Here is a 27,993-nt window from a genome sequence, read left to right on the forward strand (position 1 = left end):
TGAACCGCATCAATTTTATGCTCCCATTGGTTACTATCAATAGAATTTGCACTAGTAGTGATTGTAAGTGTTTTGGTTGGCTCATCCCAATCATATCCCGTTCAAAAATGTATGAGTTAAATTAGGAAAAAATTGAAAAAATTTGAATGATAACTATATATTTCTACTTTTGTTCTAAAATAGCATGTAAGTTAGATTGAATCGAAATAGAGCCCTAATAATTCAATGCTGAATAATTCAAAATGAATCCGCGGCAATTGAAAATTTGATTGTTAATTTTTTATGCAAATTTTTTCCCCTATTGAATCACAATGATTAATGGAAAATTGCAAAAGAATCAATTTTTATTTCAATTCAATATTACTATAATTTCTCTCATTGGAATAGCACTTCTCAATGATATCAGAAAAATCGATGATTACTCACTCAAAACACAGGCTTTTATAATCATTTTTTTTGATGTGATTATAAAATAACATAAAAAATTAATAAAGGAGCGTGTAAAGAGAAATATTGATGACACAGGAATGTGTATTTGAAGTTATAGATAGAAATTGTAGTGTAGTTTGTGAAATCATCAACTGTGAATTGATTGTGACTAAGAGGTTTGAAAGAAGATGATGATATCTTTGATACAGATTTAGGATATATGATCGTGTTTATGTTCGTGTTCATTTTAAGTATTTCATCTTGATATTCGTATCTATTACTCTCATTAGTTGATGATATAACAACTGTTCTATTTTCTTTGTAATATGTTGCATATAAACTTGAATTCGTATAAATAATATCTTTTTTCTGAACTGCTGAATTATAAAATCCGAATCCATATGGATCATACCATGCTATTTCTTTTGTTGAATTTTCTTTTCGATAAATTGTTATAGATTTAATTGATTTTGGCTCATATAACAAACCTGTAATAGATTGGACTGTCTGCGGTATATATAAATGCTCAACATTTTGCAAACAACCTGTTGCACCTGGAAGTATTGAAGTTACTCCATATGGTATCGTTAATATTTTAGACTGGTAATTTGGTGGCACATTTACCAATTTCGTCATATCTTTTGAGTATAAAATGCCATCTAGTACTTGATAATTCGGTTGATTTTCATCTATTGTATATTTTTCTAGTTTATAATTATGTTCGAGAGGTTCACTGGTATGGAATACTCTAAGATGATACGGAATGTGAAATTCTCTAATTTGTGAATTTGTGATAATATTATTACCAAATTCTTCAACTGAATTAAGAAATTCGATTGTTTCAAGTTTAACATAATCAGTAAATACATCATTTCCTATCTTTTTAACCGGACCTTGAATTTTAATATGAACTGCTTCTTGTTTTTTCTCTGATTGTGAACCTCCAAACGATGTTGCATTTGTGGTGATTGTGAGGGTTTTTATTGACGGATCCCAAGCATAGCCGTCAATTAATGCATCATATGAGACAAAAAAAAATCGGATACGATATTTTATAAGAAACTCATCCTATCGTTCAATAGGGATTTTTTAGATTTAGTAGATCTTAGCCGTTATTCCTCAAAACGAGATCCTTAAATTTATGTATGGAGAAACATTGATAACACAGGGCTGTATATATTTGAAGTTATGAATAGAAATTGTATATAGTTTGTGAAATCTTCAACAGTGAATTATTGTGACTAAGAGGTATGATATATCAAATAATTTCATTATTAACTTGAACTATTGTATATTTTCTAGTTTCTAATTCTTTTCGAGAGGCGTACGTATATGGAATGCTCAAAGATAAAATGATAATGAATATCAATTCACATTGAATAAAGTAGTAATTCGCAATAGTGATAGTAATCATTATGATATAAAATGAACGAATATCTGTTTAAAAAAGAAATAAAGAGGATTTGATTATTAGATATTCAAAAGGATTCTTTACTATAACAACATTAAAAATAAGGAAGAAATAAGTAAAGAGGGTAAAGAGAAATATTGATGACACAGGAATGTGTATTTGAAGTTATAGATAGAAATTGTAGTGTAGTTTGTGAAGTCTTCAACAGTGAATTGATTGTGACTAAGAGTTTTGAAAGAAGAAGATGATATCTTTGATACAGATTTAGGATATATGATTGTAGTTATACTTGTATCCAAACTAAGTATTTCATCTTGATATTCGTATCTATTATTCTCATCAGTTGAAGATATGACAACTGTTTTATTTTCTTTATAATATGTTGCATACAAACTTGAATTTGTATAAATAATATCTTTCTGTTGAATGGGTGAATCTCTAAAATTGAAATCATATGTGTTCACCCAAGTAATTTGATCGTTCATGCTCTCATTCCTATAAATGATTAGTTTTTTGATTACTTTAGGGCGAAATAGCATGCCATATATATAATTTACTGTTTGAGGAACAATTAACTGTTCAATATTTTGCAAGTAGTCAACGGATGATAAAATTATAGAAGTTACACCAAAAGGGATTGTAAATATCTTTGATTGGTAATTTGGAGGTATGTTGACTAATTTGGTCATATCTTTTGAATATAAAACTCCATCAACAACTCTAAAATTTTGTTGGTTCTCATCAATTGTATATTTTTCGAGTTTAAAGTTATATTCGAGTGGTCCATTGCTATGATATATTTTAAGATTTAATGGGATGTGAATTTCTTTAATTTTTGAAAATGTGATAATATTATTCCCGAACTCTTCAATAGAATCTGGCAATTCGATTGTTTCAACATTAGAATATGAAGTAAAAATTTGATCACCCAATATTTTAACTTGTCCTTGAATAACGATGTGAATTGCATCAGTCTTATGTTCTGTTTGAACGCCTTCAATTTTATCGTCATTTGATATAACTGTGAGAGTTTTAGTTGATTCATCCCATTGGAAATTCATTTATATAACCATAAGAAGAAAATTGAAAATATATTTATAAAAAATTGAATATTTTCAAACAAATTAAGGTTAAGTTTCAATGAAACTTTATACCAGCTGTCAGAAATTTAGATGAAAAACTGATGAGCATAAGTACACCCTTAGCAATTAATTTTAGTTCAATAATAGTCTGGAGAAGTGGCATTTCAATCATGATAATAGATTATGTTTTATATTTCAGTATAATTGTCAAAAGTGTTTTTGAACATAATATATTATTATCTATTCTAATTGGTGGAACATCAATGAAGGGGATAAAAAAATGTAATAGTAAATTCTATAAAATTTTATATTTAATAACAAAAAATATATGTATATCTAAATATAGGGCGTCCAGCCAATGTACATCAAGGCCAAATTATCATTATCTGTTGCCTGAGTGATTAAGTTCTTGACAACGCATTCTGGACTTTGTGGTCTACTTTTATCTTCTGTCAAACCACTCAATCGACAGTCAACTTCGTACAAAACCATTTTGGCTTCATTTGAGTCTTTGTTTTGTTTGAACTCTCTGCTCTTATCTGACATAGCTTTCTGTTTCCACTCAAGAAGAGGGTCATGAATGAATGTCTGAAGAACTGAAACCAATTTCTGTTTCTTGTCTCGCATTGCTGTCAAACAACAAACTGATGATTCTGTGAATGGGCCATCTGTGCCCAAAACTCCGAAGCCATCAACAACATTCTGTGTCAATCTGAATGGAACACACTCTGGAACTGGAAGAGTTTTCGCTTTATCGAACATGCAGCAGAAATCAACATGAACAGCTCCACCTGTGTTTTCATTCAACAAAATATTCTCTGTATGTCGATCACCGAGTCCAACAATGTATCCAACCATAGACCAAACTGCCGTTGATCGTGCGTAATGCAGTCTGCTCTGGAACCATCGCTGTGGCTGGCAGAATCGGTGCATGAACCATTTGTGAAGCTGTGGTGGATAAAATGGCAAAATTTTGTTGACAAAATTCTGTCGTTTTTTGTTTTTAGTTGCTTCTGAAATTTCTTTTTGTTGTTCTTTGTCACAACAAAGTTCTAAAAGTTGGGATCGACTCAATCCAATCTTACCTTGCTTCATGTATTTGTCAAGGATGGATTTGAATGAACATGTGTTCTCAGCCCATTCAATGATGCCACATTTTTCATTCAAACAAATAACTGCAAATGTGACAATTGACAAATTTCGGTCTCGGCATCGTCGATCATTAGAAAATGTTCGATTAATGAATGTTGCGAATTCCATCATTCGCATGTCTTTCCTAAGATCATCATCATTCTTGCACAGATAGTGGTAATTGTTGCCATCGCTTCCTAGAAGTGAAATTTTTTTAGGACGTTGCAAACTTGAGAAAATAACAATTTCTTGCTGCATCTGTGAAATTTTAGGTTCAAAACTAAGATTGTTTTGTGATGATTTGACTGTTAAAGTGCTTGACAATGGCATCAAAATGTTTGAGTTGTTAAACGCGTTGTATAAGTCTGGACAAAGAGATTTTGCTTCTCCTGTTTTTGCCCTACTTGAACCCATGCTTTTCGATGCCAATTGTTCAAGTAAATCTGTGATTGTCTCGAATTTTCGACTCAAGGAATGGATTTTGTCAATTTTGCCATCGTCGTTTGGAAAGTTTTTATCAATTTGTTCGAAGATAGCGTTGTAACACTTCTTGCGGCTTTCAATCAATGAATGTTTAACTGACATCAAGTGCCAGAATGTTTGTTCTGGGAAATCGTAAAGAGATTTTCGAATCAAATTGTATAATTTGTCTTCTAATTTCGTTGGTTGTTCAACACGTGAAATTAACTGTGTGATTGAGTTCAGCCAAACTGAGTTGTTCACGTTATCAAGGCATTTCTGGAATACTTCTGTCATTCCTGACAATATTATGTCGAATTTAGAAGGAGAAATCTTTGAAAGAGCGTATGGCAAATCTTGTAAATTGTCTTTTTCAGTCAATGTGTAAAATTTGCCTTGATCGAAATAAATTTGTAAGACACGAGGAACGACTTCAGGAGCCAACTCTGGTGAATTAGAAAGACATTTCATGTAGCATTCTAATGCTAAAACGGTATTCTTTTGCAGGAATTCCAAAATAGAACCTGGATTTGAATTAGTGCCAACAAATTTAGAAACTGCATTCCTTCGCATCGATGTTCCATAATGGATTTTCTCGAAATACTCTAAATAACTTTCTAATCGTTCATCAGCTAAATTTGCCATTTGATAATAACACTTTCCATTTTTCTTCATAAGTTTAGATGCATCTTGATATTGTTTCATCAATTCATCTGGAAGTAAATGATCTAATTCTTGATTCCATTTCGCTCTCAAATAGGTAAATTTGCCGATTTCTTCATCAGAATTAAAAATTTTGTTCTGACGAAGATCAGGATTCAAAAGAGAAACTGCTCGAGTTTTGTCGTGAAGTGACCATGTAATTTTGGCGGTTTCTATCGTACTTATTGAATTATTTTCAAGTTGGAAAGCTCTCCAACACGCGAACTGACTTCTCTGCAATTCTCCGCTCTTTCTGCATGCGCTGGCAAATTTTACCCATTGTTCCATCAAAAGTGTATTTTTGTCACTTTTTGGCGAAGAATAAAAATCATTTTTGTAATAAATTTCGAGCATTGCGCAGTTAACTACTGTTATTCTCTCGATATCATCGATAGAAATCAACCTTTCATCAATAGAATTAAACAATTTCATTGTTTTCTCAAGATCAACAGAATTTTGGAAAAGTGACTTTCCAAAAAGTGACAATTCTTCGATTAACAAATAATTTATCAAATTTGGCATCATTCTTTCGAAAGACAAATTAGAGTCCTGTTGTAACGGATTTGCCAATTCAATTCTCATTTTTTCAATTATATTTTCAAATCTGTCAAATTGTCTTTTGTCTAAAGTGCTCAACGCATTCGCAATTCCTATATCAACAATATCTGTCATGTCATCGTCTTTTGTCATTTTGTGAGGTGAAGTGTCATTTGACAAAAGTGACACGACTTCCCATTTTGAGAGTCTTGTTGCCGCTCTTGCGATAACAGCGTCTAATCTTCTTCCCATTCTCATTGTGTTTCTGTACATCAATGAATCATTCAATGCTCTTTCATATCGACCACATTTGAGAAGATTTGTTAGATAACTTATCGTCATTTTCGGAATCCTCTCGGAATTAGTGTTCATTTTATTGATGATTTTAGCTTCACTGAATAATTGGTTATCGTCTGAAAAAGTGACATTTCTTGACATCAATCTCAAAGCATTTAAACCATCTGGTTCGTTCAAATGCTTGTAGACCTTTAGCATGTTTTGTTTCCTATCGTCTGACAATGGTTTGATGTTTTCTTCTCTTATTGCCTCTTCTAAATGAATCAATGAATGTGTGAACAAACCGCTCAAAAAAGCGGCTTCGTAAAGTTGTTGATGTGAAGCCAAATTCAGGGAATAAACATGGTTTGGAATTGTCTCACAGTTGGGGAAGATCCTGAGATTAGAACAGTTATCGAAAACTGTGAAAATAGTGTGCATGCATTGTATGGCAGTGTCGTCACTTTTATTTGAATTTTTGTCAGTTTTTTGTTTCAAATTTTCAAGGATCAACAAAAATTCTTGAGAAAATAGTTCTTGGAACTTAGGATTGTATTTCTGCCAATAGCAAATCAAAGGTAAAATGTAGTTACAAATAGAAGGAATTCTCTTGAAAATGAAAGAAATTTTTCTTAAACTTTCCAACGAATTCTTTCTTTTTGATTTTTCTTTGTATTCATCTTCGTAATCAGAGTCTTTCGTTCTTCTCGTTGATTTCTTGATATCTGTTTGATCAGGAATGATTTCTTCGAAGTCAATCTGCAAACTCATTATTGTGAAATTAGTCAACCATTGCTCATGTTTTATGTTTTGAGAGAAAATGGGAGTTTTTATCGTACTAACGTCTTTTGACAAATATCTTGATGATCTGTATTTGTCGATGATCATTTGTGTCTTCTTATCAAACATGTCCCAATTCTCAGGCGACCTCATATTCCTTTGGCTCTGGTTTTGCAGTGAACAACCTAATTCATTCAACAAATTTTGTATTGCGCATGAAATTGAATCCAAAACAGAAAACATAGTAACATCTTCATAAGCAGGAATTAAATAGTCCGTAATAATATTCTTCATAACTACATTAACATTAGTGTTTTGGTTCTTTTGTGTTCTCAAGTTCATATGGAAATTGGACATCATTTCTTCACTTGGATAAATAACCGCCAATAACCGTCCGCAACACGCCTGTAAGTCCTCTCTATTTGTGTTTTGCAAAATTTTCCAGATCATTACACAGAGATCTTCTTTCTTTGTCAAGTTTTTCTTGACGAAATCCAAATTTTCTTCGAACAAATCAATCAACTGGTTGATGATTAGAACTTGTAGAGCTGGTGTTGCGTCATTTAACACGCCAATCAGTTTTTCTATCAGTTCTAATCTCGGAATTGATTCAATTGATTGTTTGATTTTGTCAGAAATTTCAGGAATTTCGGAAATTTCTTTGACAAAACTGATTTGATACAAAGAGTTTTGAACAACATTGTATTCATCAATAATCAATCTCTTCAATAGCGGCTTAGTTTCATTAGGTGACTGAGAAATGTTTGGAATTAACTGGGAAACGATAAAACCAAAAATTTCTGACAAAATTGAATTATTATGCAACAAATCCAAAATCGTGTTCAAAAATTCATAACAATATTGTCTACACGATTTATCTTTTGTTGTCAAGAAACTAACCATTGTCAGTAAATTCCTACATCTTTCTACATTCAAAGAATCCGACATTGACTTGACAATTTCTGTCAAGCTTCGAATTGCTGTAATTTTTCTTGATGATGAGCCATTAGTTATATATTTTCCAAAACCGTACATCATTTTTATTTCATTTGAAATGAAAATGTGTTCGATCTGTTCTTTATCTCTCAACGCTCTCTTTGGTAATTTAGATTTAATCATCACGTCAATAGAATATTTAGTTCTTTCAACGATTTTTTTGTCAAAATCTCCCAAAAGTGACAACATTTTACAAGCGAAATCAGGAAAACACATTTCCATTAGATGCATTGCTCTTTCTCCTGGCAAAATTGTTTTCGTAATATAAGATAAACAATTAGATATCTCATGTTTATCGAAATTACTAAACAAATAACATAAAATGTCAGCCATGTTATCATTAATTTTGTTTGTAAAAGAGATTTCGTCATTTTGACTTGTACTCTTTTTAATAAACAACTTTAAGTCATTTAAATCTTGTTTCTGAATTAAAACAGGTATAACACTTTCTTCTAATATACTTAGATTAGTTCTATGCTGCAAATTAAAGATCATTTTCGTTAATAATCGAAATGTTCTCGGTTCAGAATTTATTTTTTCTTCTTCTTTGTATAATAAATATAATTCATAACTGATCTTGTATTTATTTAAATCATAAATACTCCATAATTTCGTCTGGTTCCTTTGCAAACAAGAAATAGCAAAACTTTCAGTATAAACTATATCTTTCTCCTGAGAATTCTCTAAACTTATTATCAGCTGCTTTATTAAATGTAATAAAAAGTGAGGTGACAAAATTCTGGAATTCATAAAACCGTCACTTGTAATTTGTGGAATTTTGGCGGTTTTGACATTTTTAATGAAATTTTTGTAACGTTTTTTGAGATCACTTTGGTCATAAACCAAATCCAAGATATCCACAAATTCTGGTATAAAAAACAATGTATAGTCATCATCCAGTCTGTTGAAATATTCTTTGATTTTCATGAAATCAAATTCTGAAATATTTTTCGCTTTTTGTAACAAAAGTGACATAAAAGGAATAATTTCTCTTATTCTTACATCGGAAAACAAATTCCATTTCTGGATAAGACTTTCCAGTGTCTGCGGGTTGTTGCTGAATATATAAGGAAGATCTTTGGCCTGGTATTTCTCAAGAATTTGCGCAGGAATGTGTTTTGAAATTAACCTTAAATTTTCTAAAGTTGGCGGATTTGTTTCTAAATAATTATTGAGTTTTGAAGCCAAATTTGATTCCAAACTATCTAATAATGATAAAATCTTGTAGAATGTCGTTCCTGATGATTTTTTGATCAAATCATTATTTGGAATATAATTTGTTATCTTCATTAGAGCAGGAATGATGTTGTATTGGTTTTCATAGGCTTTGATGATGATTTGACCAAATTCTGTGTCGTTTTCTTCAAAATTTTTACAAATATTAATATATTCTTCGGAATCATAGAAAACTGAGAGTTTCTTGATGATCAGTTGTCTTATTAGTTGTGCACTGGATTGATCTGATTGGATAAACTTGTAAACAGTGTTTAATAAATTTTCATTAAATATTTTGAATTTGTTTTCATTGATTTCCGTGATAACATTGATTGTTTCTCGTCCAAGTAATATGATGATGTCGTTTGGAATCCTACTGATCGCGTTTTTGTAACATTTTGTCAATAAATTATCAAAAATTTCTAATTCTGATTCTTGGAGATTGTTGTTGATGATTTCGAAGTAGAACTTTTCAATTGCACGTATTTCTACGAAAGATGAAGTGATATTGAGAGGACAATAATTTGATAACATATCTAAACAGTTAATCCGGATATTATTATCACAGGATGATAGTATTGTCGATGCTAGTATGATTACTTTTTGCGATGATATAACTAATCGCTTTAAACAGCCATTTAAAATCGAAATTTCAAAATTTATTGCGTTTCGTATGTCTTCTTGCTTGAGATTGATTTCTTTGACTTCATCTCCAAATGATGGCGCTTTGAATTTTAGCTGTTTCTGCTTGGAATTTTGAATTAGGAAAAATATTGATTCCATTATTTCGTCAATCAGCTTATTTCGGTCCGAAACTTTGTTTATTGCGATGAACTCGCAAGAAACTTGTATGAATTTCTGTAAAATTTCGGGATAGCGAGAATATTGTTCTAAAATATTGAATTCTATGCCGTATCTATGTAGTTTATTAAAGCACAATTGGATTAATTTCATTTCTGTTACTAATAAATGGTGAAAAAACATGCATGAGAAGTCTAAAGCTGATAAGGCCTCTTTAATTTCGGAAATATCGAACGATTGATTAAACATGTATTTCACTAGGACTGATAGACGTTCGAGGAGCATCTTGTTTTCATTTTCTTCTGATCCAGCACCTCGATCCATAATTTACTTCCCCAGTGAAACAAAAGTGACAAGATACCTGCTTCCATTATTGCTCTTATGTTTAAGCGATGCAATAAAGCATATTATTGATGTGGAACATTATTCACGGTAAAATTTCTAGTTTGATCAAAGCATGTGAAAAAATTAAAATGAGATATGTTTAATTCGCTGTTACGAATTGTTTGTAGAGAAAAAAATACAATATTATGCATTAGATTTAAAAAAATCCTCTGAGATATCCTTTACGTATTTGAACATACAGGTGAAAAGCAAGATATTGTCCTAAGTCCATCAAAATATCTCATCCAGGTATGGGGTGCCCAAGGTGGATGCATGAACAATCTGAGCTCAGGTTTAGGTGCATTCACAGAAGCAGTTTTTCACGTCAAAAGTCAAACAAAACTCAATATTTATGTTGGCAGTCATGGACAATGCAGCACAACAAAGCTCACCAGTAATTTTTTCCAAGCTGGAATTAATGAAATTGGGCGCTATCCATTTAAGTCATGTACTGGTGGTGGATCAACATTTATCAGTGTAGGTGACAACATGCAAGACGTCCTTATTGCTGCTGGTTCCGGGGGTGGTTCAGGACACTATAAAAAAGAGAACCCCGGCGGTTACGGCGGTTATATCGGAGGAATTGGTCAAGATCTTGAATTTTTTATCCATTATGCAGGAGGAGGAACTCAGAATCAAGGTGGTTCCGGCAGCCATTATTCTGATGAACAAGTTTCTTGTGATTCTACTCCTGGATCGTTTTTGCGAGGAGGTAATGGGACAACTTGTTGGGATGCTGCCCCAGGAGGTGGAGGAGGTGGTTATTATGGTGGTGGTGGTGGCGTTGACGTGGGAGGTGGTGGCGGAGGAAGTAGCTTTGCGAGAAGTGATCTTACGTCTGTCACTTTTCGTAGTGGTAATGAAACCTTCAAATCGCCATCAGGCAAAATCGAGACAGGCCACTCAGGTAACGGTCTCATCATCATCCAGCAAATCCTTATTTGTTCAGGAAATAATATACATATTTACATGAAAAATTATCCATTCCTAATTTTTATTTTGTTTGATTCAAATTAAAGAAAAGTGCTTGTTTGATACTTTGTATTAATATTATTTATATGTGTTTACGACAGTATTTAGGTTAATGCTATATGCTAGAATTGAAAAATATATTATTTCATGCGAATGGTAGATATTGTAACATATTCAAAATAGTTCGGATACTTTTTCAGGTTTATTTATATGCCCGTAAAAAGTGTCACAACTATTTAAAAATATCTCGTCCGCGTAATAATTTAATATATAACAAGTTATGGTGACACGATTGAGTTAAGTAACTCAAATGCTGTCTATCAAATACAGAAAAAGCTTACTTTGGAAATTGTTTCACATAATTCATTGTCAGCTTGAGTCGATTCTCGGAACTAGATATAGACCATGAATCGTATTTGGACAGTTTGTATTCTCTTGTTAAACTTTTTAATTCCTTGTCAACTTAATATTCAGGCTATGTTATAAATATCCATTTACATTTAAATTTTTATCTGTTTTCAATTTGTTATAATAAAAGCGTTGAATGCAAATCTCACTAGAATAATTTGGGTAATTCGAAAATAATTTTGTGCATAAGCTTTTGATTTACAACTTAACAATAATGAATATTAAATATGTCATGCCGAGTATTTTTTTAAGAAAAATAAGGGAGTTTGTTTCATTTTTTATCTAATTTTCTGAGATATCCTTTACGTATTTGAACATACAGGTGAAAAGCAAGATATTGTCTTAAGTCCATCAAAATATCTCATCCAGGTATGGGGTGCCCAAGGTGGATGCATGAACAATCTGAGCTCAGGTTTAGGTGCATTCACAGAAGCAGTTTTTCACGTCAAAAGTCAAACAAAACTCAACATTTATGTTGGCAGCCATGGACAATGTAGCACAACAAAGCTCACCAGTAATTTTTTTCAAGCAGGAATTAATGATATTTTTGAGGATAAATATAAGTCATGCACTGGTGGTGGATCAACATTTATCAGTGTAAATGACAGCAAGAATGATGTCCTTATCGTTGCTGGTTCCGGCGGTGGTTCAGGGCAGTATCATACAGAGAACTCCGGCGGTTATGGCGGTTATATTGGAGGTATTGGTCTAGATCTAGAATATTTTAGCTATTATGCAGGAGGAGGAACTCAGAATCAAGGTGGTTCCGGCAGTCATTTTGAAAATGGCCACAGTTCATGTGATTCTCTTCCTGGATCGTTTTTACGTGGAGGTGATGGTGCAAGTTGCTGGTCTGCTGCTTCAGGAGGTGGAGGAGGTGGTTATTATGGTGGTGGTGGTGGCGTTGACTTAGGAGGTGGCGGTGGAGGAAGTAGCTTCGCGAGAGGTGATCTTACATCTGTCACTTTTCGTAGTGGTAATGAAACTTTCAAATCTCCATCAGGTAAAATCGAAACAGGCCACTCAGGCAACGGATTTATCATCATCCAGCAAATCCTTCCTCGTACAGTCAGCAAGGCATGTTTCGGTATTGAATTTTCTCCATACTTAATTTTTATTTTGTTTGATTCAAAATAAAGATGTTTTTTTTGTGTGTGTGTTATGGTTAATTCTATTCACTAAATATGCAGAAAGGCAAAATAATTATTTATCTAAAAGTGTCATTTTTTTATAATTTGATGATTCTATTTGACATTTGATGAGTTCTCTGCTCATGTGATTAGTTCTTTGTTCGCCAATTCCTCATCAACTGGGGATGGTGGTGCAATTAACTATCAAAACAATGGAATTGAAATATTTTGCAGCGAGTTTTCAAATTGTCAAGCCAAAAGTTATGGAGGGGCAATATATTTGAATTATTCAAATAATAGTATATCAAATACTAATTTTGAATCATGTTTTGTTAGAAATCACACAAATGCAAATTTTGGAAATTGTTTGTATGGTCCAAATTGTGCCTCGCAATTTGAAATGAATATAATGCATAAGTGTGGACCTGATCCTCAAAATGGCGGCGATTCAGCTTGTGCATTATCCAATCTTGTTGTAATTGTCAAAAATTTGAATGCAACAGAAAATTTTGGTGTTGGGGGAGCAGGAAGCATTAGTCTTATGAGACCTTCTGATGGCACAGCAGTGTCTTTCATTCAATGTGTCGATATTCAAGATGGAAATTTCTTAGAATGGTATTATACATCCAACAAGATTTTAAAATGTAATTTTATAAACAAAACCCACGATAATTATTTATTTTATATTTACGATACAACAATAACCATTATAGATAGTTGTTTTATAAATACCTCACCCACTTTACTATTAGGAGGAGGAAAAATTATTTTGTCTAATTGTCAAAGTAACGTTTCGTACTCTGGTTATGCTATTAGTCCCCTTATATATATAAATTCTTATCAGTTTTATATCTGTTATAATAAAAATATAAGGTGTAAATCTCATCTGAATGATTTTAGTTATTCAAGAATTGTTCTGCACTTACTTTTCTTCGTGTTAACGCAAACTTGGAGTGAATAATTATAAACTTAGCTTAAATAATTCCATTTCATTTACTAAATTCATATATCATTTTGATGTAAGATTTCTCAATAATGTATGTTAATCATATCATGAGAAAGTGATAAATTATGAAAAATAGAGAATTTTGTTTCATTTTTAATTTAATCTTCTGAGATATCCTTTACGTATTTGAATATACAGGTGAAAAGCAAGATATTGTCTTAAGTCCATCAAAATATCTCATCCAGGTATGGGGTGCCCAAGGTGGATTCGTAAACAACGCGAGATCTGGTCTGGGCGCATACACAGAAGCAGTTTTTCACGTCAAAAATCAAACAAAACTCAACATTTATGTTGGTAGTCATGGCCAATGCAGCTCAACAAAGCTCACCAGTAATTTTTTCCAAGCTGGAATTAATGAAATTGGTCGTGAACGATATAGCTCATGCACTGGTGGTGGATCAACATTTATCAGTGTAAATGACAATAAGAATGACGTCCTTATCGCTGCTGGTTCTGGTGGTGGCTCAGGGCAGTATCATAAAGAGAACCCCGGCGGTTATGGCGGTTACGTCGGAGGAATTGGTCAAGATCTTGAATATAATTCTGCACATGCAGGAGGAGGAACTCAAAGTCAAGGTGGGTCTGGAAGTCATTTTAGTTTTAATCAAGCGATTTGTGATTCATCACCCGGATACTTCTTGCATGGAGGTAATGGAAGAACTTGTTGGGATGCTTCGTCAGGAGGTGGAGGAGGTGGTTATTATGGTGGTGGTGGAGGCGTTGACTTAGGCGGTGGAGGTGGAGGTAGTAGCTTCGCCAGAAGTGATCTTACATCTGTCACTTTTCGAAGCGGAAATCAGGCATTTAAATCTCCATCAGGTAAAATTGAAACAGGCCACTCAGGCAACGGTCTTATCATCATCCAGCAAATCCTTCCTCGTACAGGCAGCAAATTATGCTTTGGCATCAAATTTTCTATTCATTTAATTTTTCTTATGTTATTTTGATTCTCAATAAAGAAAAATAGTTGTGACACTTTTTACGGGCCTATGAATAAGCCGTGAAAAGTGTCACAGCTATTTTGAATATTTTTTTTATTTAAATTATATGAGATGTTAGGGATAATCCTATGCAACAGAGTGTCTAAATTGAGTTTGATAAATAGAAATAACTTTGTATATTACATTGAAATGTGATTGAATTACAATTTGAAATCATTCGTTCAATAAAACAACCATTTAACTAAATTATCATAAATGGTTATCTAAAAAAGATAAAAGTTAATACAATACATACAAAGTTTTATTACCCTATATTTCCAACTCTTGGAAAATTTTCATGACCCCCTACCCAGGGTCCTAAAATGGGTATTTTCCTCACACAGACACCGTGGTTTTTTGAGCCGGGAAATAAATAGCGCAGACAGTTTCTACATATAGAGACATGCTTATACTTAGAGTTTGACGGGAATCTAAAGTGATTTTTTTCTGCATCGCGAAATCTAATGCAATCTCAAAATCATGAAGAAACTGCGAATCGGAGCGCAATTTTTTAATATGTTAATATATAAAGGTACCCCTACTACTGCAAATGCTTCAAATGAAAATCTAAGAAATCAGATTAATTTGATCACATTAGTATAGTATTGGTCAAACCAAAAACTCATATGTTGATATATAGCCTATAGATATTCATATTATCTACTTTTCATTGAATTACATAAGATTTAATAATCTCATAAATATTCTTTTTAATTTTCCGAATTCCGTGTGCATTTAGATTGCCTATACCTGTATATAATAATTCTAGAATGGTTTGGTTAGATATTAAGTTTTTTAGATTAATATTTTAACATTTTGATAAAACAAGCATTTGTTCAATTTTAGAATCGCCATTGAACTCTAGTTTGACTAACATGATGTTGTATGATCAAATAAATTCTAACTTCATGAGATAAATTTTGAAATTAGAAAATGCGATATCTGACTCAAATATTTATCTGAACACATTTAACATTCAATGATAAACTAAAGTACTATACAGCAGATTCGATTTGGCTTATATTTTATATAATCAACAAATAATCCTATAAAATTGTGCTATTCACGTTGCTCAAAGATGTATTGAACATTCCCTACTTGTGTATTGATAAAATTAGATATAGATTCTAATGTAAATCGATATTTTGAAAATTCATATATATTTTGTCTTGGTTTGGCATTTGATCGTGTTGAAACCGGAATTGCAATATATATCATCTAAATATATAACTATCAAAATATGAGCTATAGATTTTTAAATTATTCTCCTGAATATGAGTGACTAACATAATTATATTGAATTGAGTAGTAAGAATCATAAATATTAGAATCTGACGATAATTTATTATAACTTTATATAGGAACAAGATTATAAATGATGATGAAAATAAAGATTAAATTTAAATCTGAAAATTTGAAAACATTAAGTGTATATGATAGCATTACAAAATTAAATTTTATGTGGAAGAGGAAATAGAGGAATTAGAAGTATTATGAGAAAATAATAAGATATAAAACAAGATTCTATTAAATGAGTTAATTTATAGAAAGGAATAACAGTGTGAATGTAGTAAATGAATGTTTTCATGATGTATTATTGAAATCTTAAGTTTTGTTAAGAAGATAATAAGGGAATCAAATTTTGTATTAGGAAGTTTGACCGACAAGAGTGTATTGTGCACTCTTGTCGGTCTGCATGTCTCATTCCGGGAGACATTGTCACTGCATGTCTCCCAGAATGAGACAATCTTCCGCATTCATAACTTGAATGCGGAAGTTTGACCGACAAGAGTGTATTGTGCACTCTTGTCGGTCTGCATGTCTCATTCCGGGAGACATTGTCACTGCATGTCTCCCAGAATGAGACAATCTTCCGCATTCATAACTTGAATGCGGAAGTTTGACCGACAAGAGTGTATTGTGCACTCTTGTCGGTCTGCATGTCTCATTCCGGGAGACATTGTCACTGCATGTCTCCCAGAATGAGACAATCTTCCGCATTCATAACTTGAATGCGGAAGTTTGACCGACAAGAGTGCACAATACACTCTTGTCGATCTAAATGTATCTTACAATCAAAGACACTTTCATACAATCTTTTCGAAGTTAAAAAAAAAATTTAATTATTTCTTTCTTTTGTTTATTAAATCGCCTTACTCACGTACTAATCTCTTTTAGAGACTCTATCGAGCTATCCCCACATATAAACCTGTGACAATAATACATATTTACTCTCTTCATATTCTGATCTCATGACACATTATCGCAAAAACTATAATTATACAACACATCTCATAAAGTCTCATTTTAGCCCTATCTAAGCGTTCAAAACCTATTTTCCACACGTAATCTGATTCTTCTGGCTCCGCTGATTCGATTTCTGCTGTCAGATCGTGAAAATATGCATCACATAAAGAGATAAATGCAAATTGCACAACTTAATATTTTCCTTAAAATTTCTCTTCAGGTTCATACCTAAATAAGCTCTTTTTTTGAAAATTCAATTTTTTCCAAAAATGTATGAATTCAAAAGTTCAGATTATATCTAGTCATTTTCCAACATTAATTTTGTGTTTTAGTTTTTGAGATATTCATTTTATTATACGTATTATTCAGAAAATTAAAAGAATTTGTGAGGGGAAACGGAGGAGATAATAAATATGTAAAGATGGATGAATAGACAATTTGAAAAAAAAAGCAATAATTTTGAGTTGTGTTTATCTCTTTATGTGATGCATATTTTCACGATCTGACAGCAGAAATCGAATCAGCGGAGCCAGAAGAATCAGATTACGTGTGGAAAATAGGTTTTGAACGCTTAGATAGGGCTAAAATGAGACTTTATGAGATGTGTTGTATAATTATAGTTTTTGCGATAATGTGTCATGAGATCAGAATATGAAGAGAGTAAATATGTATTATTGTCACAGGTTTATATGTGGGGATAGCTCGATAGAGTCTCTAAAAGAGATTAGTACGTGAGTAAGGCGATTTAATAAACAAAAGAAAGAAATAATTAAATTTTTTTTTTAACTTCGAAAAGATTGTATGAAAGTGTCTTTGATTGTAAGATACATTTAGATCGACAAGAGTGTATTGTGCACTCTTGTCGGTCAAACTTCCGCATTCAAGTTATGAATGCGGAAGATTGTCTCATTCTGGGAGACATGCAGTGACAATGTCTCCCGGAATGAGACATGCAGACCGACAAGAGTGCACAATACACTCTTGTCGGTCGAAGTTTTGCAATCGCGTTGTGATTGCAAAAGATTGTGCTATTCCTGCATATTTTCTACGAGCCTGCTTCATAAAATTGAATCCTTCTATCCAAATTAAATGCGATTTCGCTAATCTTTCATCTAAAATCACTAATCAGAAGCATATTGCAAGTTAACTTGAACCGGCATGTTCCTCCTATCCTGTCTTTCAGTTCTTTCTATCAGCCATGGTTCACAAGGAGGAGAGCTTTGCGCACAATCAAACAGAAGATTGCGGCAGAGGAACCGGGAAGAGAGCAGCTTGAAGCGGTAAGCTGTTTTCAAGTCTTTAGTTAACAAACTTTAACAAAAGACATCTAAAAAATTTGAAATAATTGCAAAATAATGCCGTCAGGTAATGCGCACCTAAGGGAGGTGTTTTGCGGGAGCTGGGGTATCTTGGTGAGTACTCAGGAGGCCAAGAAGGGCACCCTAACCGACATTTTGCTGACGCATTGTGTAAGCAACCATTCTGATAACAGCTCAAACCGTCGGGACAAAATAATTTATGAAATTATAAGTCATCTTTCTAATACATATTTTTGGAAGGGCGTAAGATACGCCAACTTAAATATATTATTAAATATGAGAAAATCGCTCAACAAAAAAACAATTCTTTCAAAAAGTTTGACATTGATTTTTCTAATACATATCCTATGGAAGGAGTTTACATTCACAAAATAAAAACTAGTTCAAAATCTTATTACTCCTTGAATTAAATTCATTTAATTTCAAATCCATTCCAAATCCTTAAATCTGTATTAAAATCATTTTGCTAACAACCAACACAATACAAATTACATTTCCATATATCTTCTTGTCCATTTTAATTTTTTATCTCATTTTATTTAATTTTATTTAAAGCATATAGACATCGAGATCCTTTACACATAGTTATATAAAAGTCAAATACATAATAAATTCTTAATTCTAGAGATATCTCAAAATCTCATTTTTTTAATTTAAAATACCTTTCATTTTTCACAGTACGATCACAACAAACAAGCCATTTACTAATTAACACATATAAGAAAAATATCAAATTACAAAACAACTTTCAATATCATTCGCATCAAATTCTATTTTTTCATAATTATCAACTACATGTTATTATATAATATATGTCGGCGCATATTCCACTCTATACAAGTGTCAGACACACTCACACAAAGCTGTGAGATTCATACCTCTATCAGTAGGACTTCTCAAATCAAGAACACATATGTTTCACTATCGCACATCTGTGTAGGATCTAATTAACCCTTTGGACTGGTACTTCAAAATTTGATAATTTGATAATTTCATGTGATATCATCATTTGCCTTTAAAACAACTGTGTGTTAAACTAGACACGTTTCTCTATCATAATGCAAAATATCAAAGTTTGGGAGACTCCCAAAGTGTCTGAAACTGATCATAAGGGTGAAAAACCGTTTTCCAGAAGTTGGGAACGTATTTTCTAATAAGTAAATAGCAGAATATTCTAATATACCCGAATAGAAGGTATAACAAATGAAAATTTTGGACAAATATTACTAACAAATTCAATAGAATAAGACTTATTTCAATCCATATTTTTCGAGGTCAATATTTCTAATTTTGTCCTTATATTCATTGAAATTATCAATAGTTAACGGTATTAAATCACGTTTTGTTCCCATGTGAGTTCTTAAATAAGGATGTTCGTGTTTTTCTGAAATCGACTTAGCCCATGTTGATCTATCGAGTACGTAAAACTGCGGGCATATCATTGGGAAACACATTTCTTTCTCTGTGAGAGGATCTGGTACTCCATGTAAAGGATTGAGTGGATTATCGTTAGGATCAGTAAGTCCTTTACCAATTCTATATTTCTTTCCATTCCTAATGAATGTTATACCTGTTATCGGCGAAATTTTTACGTATTTTGATTCTTTTTTGTCAATTTTCTTTGGTTTTTCTTTGTTAAGCTCGCCATCTTTAGATAATCTTTCAACAAGCTTTTTGCATATATCTACTGAGTATCCGACTTTTCTTGCAAATTCTTCGTTCGATACGTCATTCCAAAAATCGGTATAGAGGGAAATAAACTTTTCTCTGGTTTCTGGTGCCCATCCAGATATTATATCATCTATTTGCTGATCTTCTTGAAAAAGTAACGTTGAATTTGAAGAAGAATTGTCTAATCTTCCTATTTCTTGTAGTTTCTTTTCTGTTTCTGCAAGGATTTTTTCTTTGTATTGATAGTTGTTTGCTAAATTTTCCTTAAGTTGGGCGATATCTGCTGAGTCAATTAGTCCGAAAAACAAATTAATAGGTTGTGCTTCGGGCCACACACAAATTAAGTCGTTGTAGTTATTATTTATTTGCTTTACATAATTCTGGTAGTTCTTTAAAATTCTATCTTTTGCATAATTTCTTGCAAAATCAGATTCTATTTCGTCTAATGATGGAACAAACGGCTGCACATCCTCAAATTTGAGAACAGTAGCCGTCATCTTGGATAATTAGAAAATCTAAAAAAACACAAAAGATTTTTGACGATAGTTGCACCCCCTCAATTCCTATCGGATTTTTCCTTTCAATTTTACTTACGTGTTAAAAAATCGCTACTTCGAAACCGCTTATTACAAATATGGCAAAGATTGTAGATATAAATGTCTTTCGGCAAGTTCATTTTTCCTGAATAGTTTTTGGCGTTGTCAGTCTAATCGGAATGCGATCATTTACGGTAAACACGTGAGTTAACTGTAACGAAAAATAATCTCAAAACAGGCAACATGTTTTAAATTCCAGACTATATTGGCGAAATGCCTGATCCTTGCAAATAAAAAATTTCAGAATTATGATTTTTATAAAAACAAAAAGTCGAGGTTTATAAAATCGTGAAATACAGTATTTCAAATGTATATGGATCATAGATGATTCATTACACTGAGAATAAAATAAAATTTTTGGATAACTTCTAAATTAATTCTCTGGTGTGTATCCTGGTGCACCAGGTGGTTGATTTTTCACGCAAAGGGCTTCGTGGAAAGGTAATTGAGATAATAAAACTGGTCTATTGCAAATTTTACATGGGAAAAGAGTATTTTCTATATCTGATCTAGGTTTTGGCATTCCACCATTAATATCAATCTGAGATTTGACAACACGATCGATTGTTGTTGTAGCTGTTCCAGTTAATTCTGCAATTGTACTTGAAACGAATGAAGCAACTGATACAGGTTCTTCTTGAGCTTTCAGTTTTTCGCGAATAAAGCGAAGCTGATCTTTAGACATTCTTTCACCTGTTTGCTGAAGATAAATTTTCTGAAAATATACTAAAATAGCTTCTAATCTTTCATTTGTCATTGTTGAAGCTGAAATTATCATATCACCTTCAGCATCTTTCGGTAATTGGCCCAGAGTTAAGCCAGTTGTGGCAGACTCCCATGGAACTGGTTCTGCCTTTACTTTTGAACGTCTTACATGCTCCTTTTTTGATTCTGATTTTTGTTTTGTTGAGCTAGCAGAGCTCTTTGTTTTCGGCATTTTTTGAGCGTTAGAAAAGAAGTTAACAAACGAATTTTGTTTTGCAATTTGTATTTAAATAGCTTATCTGCTTAGCTTTTGATTTTTCATATTAAATTGCCCCGTAAATACCCAGTTCTCTGATTTTGGCGCCAAAGTTTACATTTTTTGCCGTTTTCAATAAAAGGATGAGTCAAGTTCAAAGAGAGCACAAGTATGTTCATGCGCATAGGATGCATTCCGTTGAAAGGCGTGAGCATGTGCGTCATGGCTCAAGAAATTTAGATTACGGAGAAGAAAAAACTAAAAATAAATCTTATGACAGTATTCATCAAAGCAGACATCGTAAAAATTCGCCGGATGATTCAGAAAATCAAGGTGGAGATTCAGAAATTCAAAAATGGAGAACTACATTCGATTTATTAATTCAATTAATTGGAAAAACAACAGAAAATCCACCAGTTTTACCGAATTCTGATGAACAAAGGAGGGCTTTACTTGTTGATATGACAGGTGAAATTTGCCGCAAAGCAATTAATCCTACTGAATCAACTGAATATAAAGTTCTTCTTGAGAAATACGAACATCAAAAACGTAAATCTGAAAGACTTCGTAAAAGGACAGAAAAAATGCTCACAGAAGTTGAAGATAATCGTAATCGACTCGAAGAGCACATGAGGAAAGTACAAAAAGGTGAAAAAACCGAAACAGATAGAATCCTTAAGAGTATTGATCAGCTAATGGCTGAGCAAGCTAAAAATCATCGTCAATTTTTGAAATCAAGCGCTACGTTAAGCTCGCCTAAGAGCAAACCACGAAGGAGTTATGATAGCGATTCGAGATCTTCTAAGTATTCATCTGAAGTTACATCAGAATCAGACGAATAATTTTATTTTATTTATTTATCTCTATTAAAATGTTCATTTATTGTCTCTTTTAACACAAATACTTAATTGTTTGATATATATTGAAATTTCATTTAGGAAAAAAAAATTATTTAAAAAAAAATGTTTAGATACACAATTCAAAAGAATATTTGAATGTCTGGTCATATTGAGCAAACGCCTTGAGTGATGGTGTTGTGAAACCAACAATTGGATGCTTAATATCTTGGTTGACTTTGCAAATTAAATTCAAATTTGGCTTAACTTGGTATTGGCATAGAGCACTCCATTGTGTTGTGATCATCTTCTTTTTAGTTTCAGCGTCAATTGCAACTACAGGATGAAGTCTGAGAAATGTATGTACTTTTTCAGGAGCCATACCAAATATTAAGCCGTCTTCTTCAACACCATGATTAATTCCGACTCTGAAGATATTGAATTTGAAAAATGTTGAAGTCTTGAAATCAGAAATCGAGAATTTGGTATCTGTAGAGAAGTGTGGACGATAGTATTTCAATGTGGCATTGATTTCTTTGTCATAGCTTGCGGTAAAAGTATAATCTTTGCCAGAAATTGTATATGCAAAAGCCATAGCCAACTCATAGGGAGAATATCTGCCCTGAATTGATAAAACGCTGGATTTGAAGTTTACCTTTTGTGTTAAATCTGATTTTAATTTCATAACTCCGTTGTTTTCAATTGCAATGTTAAACTTTGTATCTTCGTGAATGTATGGTGTGAGTTTAATGGACATGAATTGATTGGCATGCACAATATTTATGTTTCCAAAATCAAAGTAATAATTAACATTGAATTTGCGATTCGATTTGTCCACTGTGTATTCAAATGAATTGTACTTGTTTGAAAACTTAATAAAGCCATCTGATTTCAATGATGGATTAACAGCAATAAAAGAAGGAATGTCGAAAGATTTCATTCTGATTAAAATTTACATTGGTAGTGATATAATATTATTGACATTATTTATTAGATCATAAATTTCAAATTTTTGGTCGCAAAGATTGATATTTCAAATTAATTTTGATCAAATATCTTCGTTTTAAAGATCGTGAGTAGAAAAACATTGACATATGGATTGAGTATATATAGATGTATTAGCTGTTGTTTTAAAAAAGATTAAAAAATTAAATAAAATAACAAAATTTTTACTTTGACGCACCGAACTATAAATAAAACTATTTTTTACGGAAAGAAATAAAACTCTTACCTCTTCTTTGTGGATCACGAGTTTGAGGCATGCCAGCTTTTGGCGTTTCTTCATTCTTCTGTACGAGATTACGCTGATAAGAGCTGACATCTATTGGTAAATCCCAGATAAGGTCTTGAACTTGTTTATTCTTCTCCCTTGTTAATCTATAAAGTTGTTTGATGATTGGAGATTTTGCAACGTAGTTTTCCAAATTACTGCCACTTCCTGAGTATCTCTTGAGTTCTATCATGATTGTTTCTGTAACTTTTGTGGTATTCAAAATCTTTGCTAGGAAATTTGTAAAGAAATCTGTAATTAAGCATCTAATATTGTAAGCAGGAAATGCTGGTTCGTAATTCTTAGTAACGTTCCGAACTGTTTGTGCAAATTCAGAAATTTGCACATTCAGCCAAGATTTGAACTTTGGAGGCTGTCCACTAGAAATGTAAACATCGTCTAAGTTGAATATAATGTCAGCTTGAAGGATTCGGTCTTGTATTGCTAAGAAAGTCAAGGAGTGAATTCCAATGACGCCTTCGTGTAACTTGCTCAATGTACTTATGTTCTGGTGAGCTATGAGAGGATAGAAAACGTCATTTGCAACGATTGGATAGAAAAATGAAGCGATCGCAAAAACAGTTTGAGTAATCTTTGTTGTATTGGATGAAACTACAAAAATTCTGCATCCAGCGCAAACAAGAGGTATTAAACTGCCAATTATAGTAGGTGGATAATTTGCCAAGAAATAGGACTGTAAATATGCGATTTCTGAAAGCGGAGATACATCCATATTTAAGTTCAAATCGTTTACTTGCTTCTTTGGCCTAATTTCGTATGTCGTTTTTTCGAATTCGATCTTAGAAGAATCTTGATAAAATGTTTTTGGAATTTGAGATGTAATTGTAGAGAATAATGATTTGAAAAGTCTAAAGTGATGATATCTTGATAAAATCGCTACTGCTATAAACTTGGTTTGCTGAGTATAATATTTTGTGTAAAGATAGTAATGAATATTTTCACTTGGAATAAGATTCACTGTCATTTCTGGGTCCCATGTTATACCTTGGTCTTCAACTAACGGAAAAGAAAGCCTTTTGACTTGTTCTTTAATATGAGTCAAAAAAGTATCAGTTTCAGGAAAAACCATGTTAAATCCGCTAATTCCTTTATCCGTTCTTTCAACTAGAAATACGGCTTCAAACAAAAGATCCTTTGAGTTTTCGTCTCGAAAGAAGAACATAAATTCTATTTGAAAACTTTACGCGGAATTTTATTCGACAGCTCGATATCTGATGCCCTCTCTCTGTTGAAATAGAGCAAGGTGTACGCATAACTGTTTTAAAATATTAATTCCTTCTTATGGTAGGTGAGAAATTTCAAGAAATCTGAAAAATTTATATTTTAGATCTGTGACATGAAAATGTTTGGTAATCTCCCTGAGAATAAAATGTTGGCATATACTTAGTTCTAAATTTAAACATTTCTAAATCATTGAGATTTTACATGATAATTAGTTAGTAATTTCCGAGAAGAAATGCTGTGAATTTTAAATTATAGTATAAATATGTCAGAGAATGAGTCAGATAAAAATATCATTATAATTTAGAATGTGTAGTAAAGATTTTTTTCATAGCAGGTTACGAATAGAGTTCAATGTTTTACATATGTATATAATAGTGCCTCAAAGATGTTGTAATAATTATTAATGTCTGAACAAGTCATTCATCCAAGCAAATATAGTGAATTGCGAAATATATATAAATACTACATTGATTCATATATTAAGTTATATCAGCTGAAAACGGAAAATGAAGAAGAATTAAACTCGATTTACAAAATGATCAAAACAGAATTGATTGATTCAAAGAAACATCTCCCTCAAAATATTGTAAGAGATATTTTAAATATTATTCCATATAATAATCGCTATATAAAGTCATATTTGATTCTTGCCAAACTCATATCTGATGATTATCATGTCAAAGAGGTCCACAGTGTGGAAAGTATTTCCAACTACATGTTTTATAAAGAATATGGAATTAAATTAAACATATGTGATAATTTCGAAAAAATCAAAACTGAAAATTTAGATATTCTTTCAGAAAATACAATTTACCGAGCAATCATGAAAAATGACAAAGAAAAATTCATTGCTTTCACGGAATTGGAAGGATTCGATCACAATCAAAGACGTAATCACGATTTATATCCAGTTTGTTCTTATTATGAAGGATATTCATTACTTGAATTATGTTGTTACCATGGAGCTGCTGATTGTTTCAAGTTATTAAGATCGAAATTCAACTCAGAAATAACTCAATCATGTCTAGATCTTTCATTTTTAGGAGGAAATAAAGAGATAATGAGTGAATGTTTAAAATATCAAAAGCCCTATGAAAAATGCATGGAATATGCAATAACTTCACACAACATTGATTTTGTCACATTCTTGATGAATGAGTACAATATAAAGATTGATTTATATTTTTGCGGAAAATATAAAAATCTTGAATCATTTTTAGTTTATTACGATCAAACTAATGATGTTAACATAAGTTTTCCTTATTCAGCAATGTTTGATATTCCACCCCTTTGTGAATACTTCCTTTCACTTGGTGCCTATATCAATGAAACAAATAAATATGGAAAAGCTGCTCTTCATTTTGCTGCAGAATTTAATAGTAAAGATATTGCTGAACTTCTTATTTCATATGGTGCAAATATACATGAAAAAGATAAAGATGAAAAAATCGCTCTTCATTATGCTGCAAAATTTAATAGTAAAGAAGTTGCTGAAGTTCTTATTTCATATGGCACAATTATAAATGAGAAAGATTACATTGGAAAAACCGCACTTCATTATGCTGCAAAATTTAATAGTAAAGAAATTGCTGAACTTCTTATTTCACATGGTATAAATATCAATGAAAAAAATGAAAATGTAAAAACCGCTCTTCATTATGCCACAGAATATGATAGTAAAGAAATTGCTGAACTTCTTATTTCTCATGGTGCAAATATACATGAAAAAGATAAAGATGGAAAAACTGCCCTTCATTATGCTGCAGAATTTAATAGTAAAGAAATTGCTGAACTTCTTATTTCATATGGTGCAAATATCAATGAAAAAGATAAATATGGAATGGCTGCTCTTCAATATGCTGCAGAATATAATCTTAAAGAAATTGCTAAACTTCTTATCTCACATGGTGCAAATATCAATGAAAAAGATCATGAAGGAAAGAACACCCTTCAATATACAACAAAATCTAATATATAAGGTAGTCACAAAATCTAAGTAGAAGGGCTTTGAAATATTGAGGGGATTTGAAATTTTGGCTCTTAAAATTTACCCTTCCTCACTACTCGAATTCCGAGCCTCTCAATGAGTTTCCTCTCAATTTTGAATGGTTTATATTGACTTTTGAATACCTTTATTGAGAACAAAAAAATAAATATATTAATAATCGTATAATATTGGCATTTTTTATAAAATGAAGGCCTAAAAAAGGGGGCCATTCAAAAAATGAATTGTTTTGGGGAGTAGTAGATCTAGTATCTGTATAACAAATCATAAAGATTGGCCATAAAAATTAGGCCTAATCTCTTTTTGGTAAAATTTTGGAAATTGATCTCTCTTCATATTAGTCCGTGGTGAGGTACAGATAACAAGATGATGGAATAAATGTTTTTGACATATTCACTTTTTATCATAATAGCCGAAATTAAGTATATTGTTGATAATTTTTTGTTTTGTACCTTATTTTAGGGACATTACTATTTATTCATCTTTGTATCATTTTTCTGGAGCTAGTATTGAAAAACATGCAATGAAATCCATGTTTTCATTTGAAATCTGATAAAGTTAAACGTGCATATAAGTTTCTCGCTGATATCACTTAATTGTAAATTAATGTATATGTAATTCAATTAATTAAGAAAAATTTCGGATTGTCCAAATTGAAGGATATAATTTTTTTTCTTTAGCCTATTAATCAATGCATTATATTGTATTCATTGTCTAATAAGTAGTTACACCTAATATTAGGATATAACACTCTTGCTGCTTACAGATACAAATTTTGATATTATTATTTTGTTTAAAGCTATTATGCTTATAGTGATCACTTATTTAACATGTTGTATAACGTATCTATATTACTATTATTGTATTTCATGCATCTTTTTTCATGAATAAAATTTTATTGAAAAAATTCCAACTTTTCATTAATCTAAGTTGCCATCTGTGATGTTTCCTATTCTGTTACAACTATTAAAGTTTACATTAAAATTCGTATTCAAAATTTCAAAATTTTTCAAATTGATCGATACCATGATTTTAATAATATATATTTGTTTGTGCTTTTAAATTTCTTAAGCTTTCAAAATTTAAGAGAATTGATAACTTCATACAATATGATTATAATTATATGCTAATTAATAATTCTCAA

The 27,993-nt window shown here is 31.8% G+C and overlaps 10 protein-coding genes across 10 annotated transcripts; 4 read left to right on the plus strand and 6 right to left on the minus strand.

The window, feature by feature from the left end:
- Window positions 1–1,898: 1,898 nt before the first annotated feature.
- TVAGG3_0384490 (ribonuclease inhibitor domain-containing protein) lies at window positions 1,899–2,901 on the minus strand (the record flags this gene model as incomplete). Its single annotated transcript, XM_001329532.2, has 1 exon — window positions 1,924–2,901. The coding sequence occupies one exon, from the start codon at window positions 2,899–2,901 to the stop codon at window positions 1,924–1,926; it is 978 nt and encodes a 325-aa protein (XP_001329567.1).
- Window positions 2,902–3,258: 357 nt separating this feature from the next.
- Window positions 3,259–10,143, minus strand: TVAGG3_0384500 (ataxia telangiectasia mutated (ATM) -related family; the record flags this gene model as incomplete). Its single annotated transcript, XM_001329533.1, has 1 exon — window positions 3,259–10,143. One exon carries the CDS (start codon window positions 10,141–10,143, stop codon window positions 3,259–3,261), a length of 6,885 nt encoding a protein of 2,294 aa, XP_001329568.1.
- A 108-nt stretch (window positions 10,144–10,251) lies between these two features.
- On the plus strand, window positions 10,252–11,220 carry TVAGG3_0384510 (glycine-rich protein family; the record flags this gene model as incomplete). The annotated part of the gene is made up of 1 exon (XM_001329534.1): window positions 10,477–11,220. One exon carries the CDS (start codon window positions 10,477–10,479, stop codon window positions 11,218–11,220), a length of 744 nt encoding a protein of 247 aa, XP_001329569.1.
- Window positions 11,221–11,774: 554 nt separating this feature from the next.
- TVAGG3_0384520 (glycine-rich protein family) lies at window positions 11,775–14,673 on the plus strand (the record flags this gene model as incomplete). Its single annotated transcript, XM_001329535.1, has 1 exon — window positions 11,977–12,720. The coding sequence occupies one exon, from the start codon at window positions 11,977–11,979 to the stop codon at window positions 12,718–12,720; it is 744 nt and encodes a 247-aa protein (XP_001329570.1).
- A 4,262-nt stretch (window positions 14,674–18,935) lies between these two features.
- TVAGG3_0384530 (uncharacterized protein) lies at window positions 18,936–20,461 on the minus strand (the record flags this gene model as incomplete). The annotated part of the gene is made up of 1 exon (XM_001329536.2): window positions 19,516–20,433. The coding sequence occupies one exon, from the start codon at window positions 20,431–20,433 to the stop codon at window positions 19,516–19,518; it is 918 nt and encodes a 305-aa protein (XP_001329571.1).
- A 141-nt stretch (window positions 20,462–20,602) lies between these two features.
- TVAGG3_0384540 (uncharacterized protein) lies at window positions 20,603–21,469 on the minus strand (the record flags this gene model as incomplete). The annotated part of the gene is made up of 1 exon (XM_001329537.1): window positions 20,906–21,469. The coding sequence occupies one exon, from the start codon at window positions 21,467–21,469 to the stop codon at window positions 20,906–20,908; it is 564 nt and encodes a 187-aa protein (XP_001329572.1).
- A 153-nt stretch (window positions 21,470–21,622) lies between these two features.
- Window positions 21,623–22,386, plus strand: TVAGG3_0384550 (uncharacterized protein; the record flags this gene model as incomplete). The annotated part of the gene is made up of 1 exon (XM_001329538.1): window positions 21,637–22,335. The coding sequence occupies one exon, from the start codon at window positions 21,637–21,639 to the stop codon at window positions 22,333–22,335; it is 699 nt and encodes a 232-aa protein (XP_001329573.1).
- A 71-nt stretch (window positions 22,387–22,457) lies between these two features.
- Window positions 22,458–23,318, minus strand: TVAGG3_0384560 (uncharacterized protein; the record flags this gene model as incomplete). The annotated part of the gene is made up of 1 exon (XM_001329539.1): window positions 22,460–23,269. The coding sequence occupies one exon, from the start codon at window positions 23,267–23,269 to the stop codon at window positions 22,460–22,462; it is 810 nt and encodes a 269-aa protein (XP_001329574.1).
- Window positions 23,319–23,477: 159 nt separating this feature from the next.
- On the minus strand, window positions 23,478–24,782 carry TVAGG3_0384570 (Rab guanyl-nucleotide exchange factor protein; the record flags this gene model as incomplete). The annotated part of the gene is made up of 1 exon (XM_001329540.1): window positions 23,529–24,782. The coding sequence occupies one exon, from the start codon at window positions 24,780–24,782 to the stop codon at window positions 23,529–23,531; it is 1,254 nt and encodes a 417-aa protein (XP_001329575.1).
- A 465-nt stretch (window positions 24,783–25,247) lies between these two features.
- Window positions 25,248–27,416, plus strand: TVAGG3_0384580 (ankyrin repeat and SOCS box-containing protein 4 family; the record flags this gene model as incomplete). The annotated part of the gene is made up of 1 exon (XM_001329541.1): window positions 25,248–26,822. One exon carries the CDS (start codon window positions 25,248–25,250, stop codon window positions 26,820–26,822), a length of 1,575 nt encoding a protein of 524 aa, XP_001329576.1.
- Between the last annotated feature and the right edge of the window lie 577 nt (window positions 27,417–27,993).

This window comes from Trichomonas vaginalis, chromosome V (genome assembly GCF_026262505.1).
Source record: "Trichomonas vaginalis G3 chromosome V, whole genome shotgun sequence".
Classification (NCBI taxonomy): Eukaryota; Parabasalia; order Trichomonadida; family Trichomonadidae; genus Trichomonas; species Trichomonas vaginalis.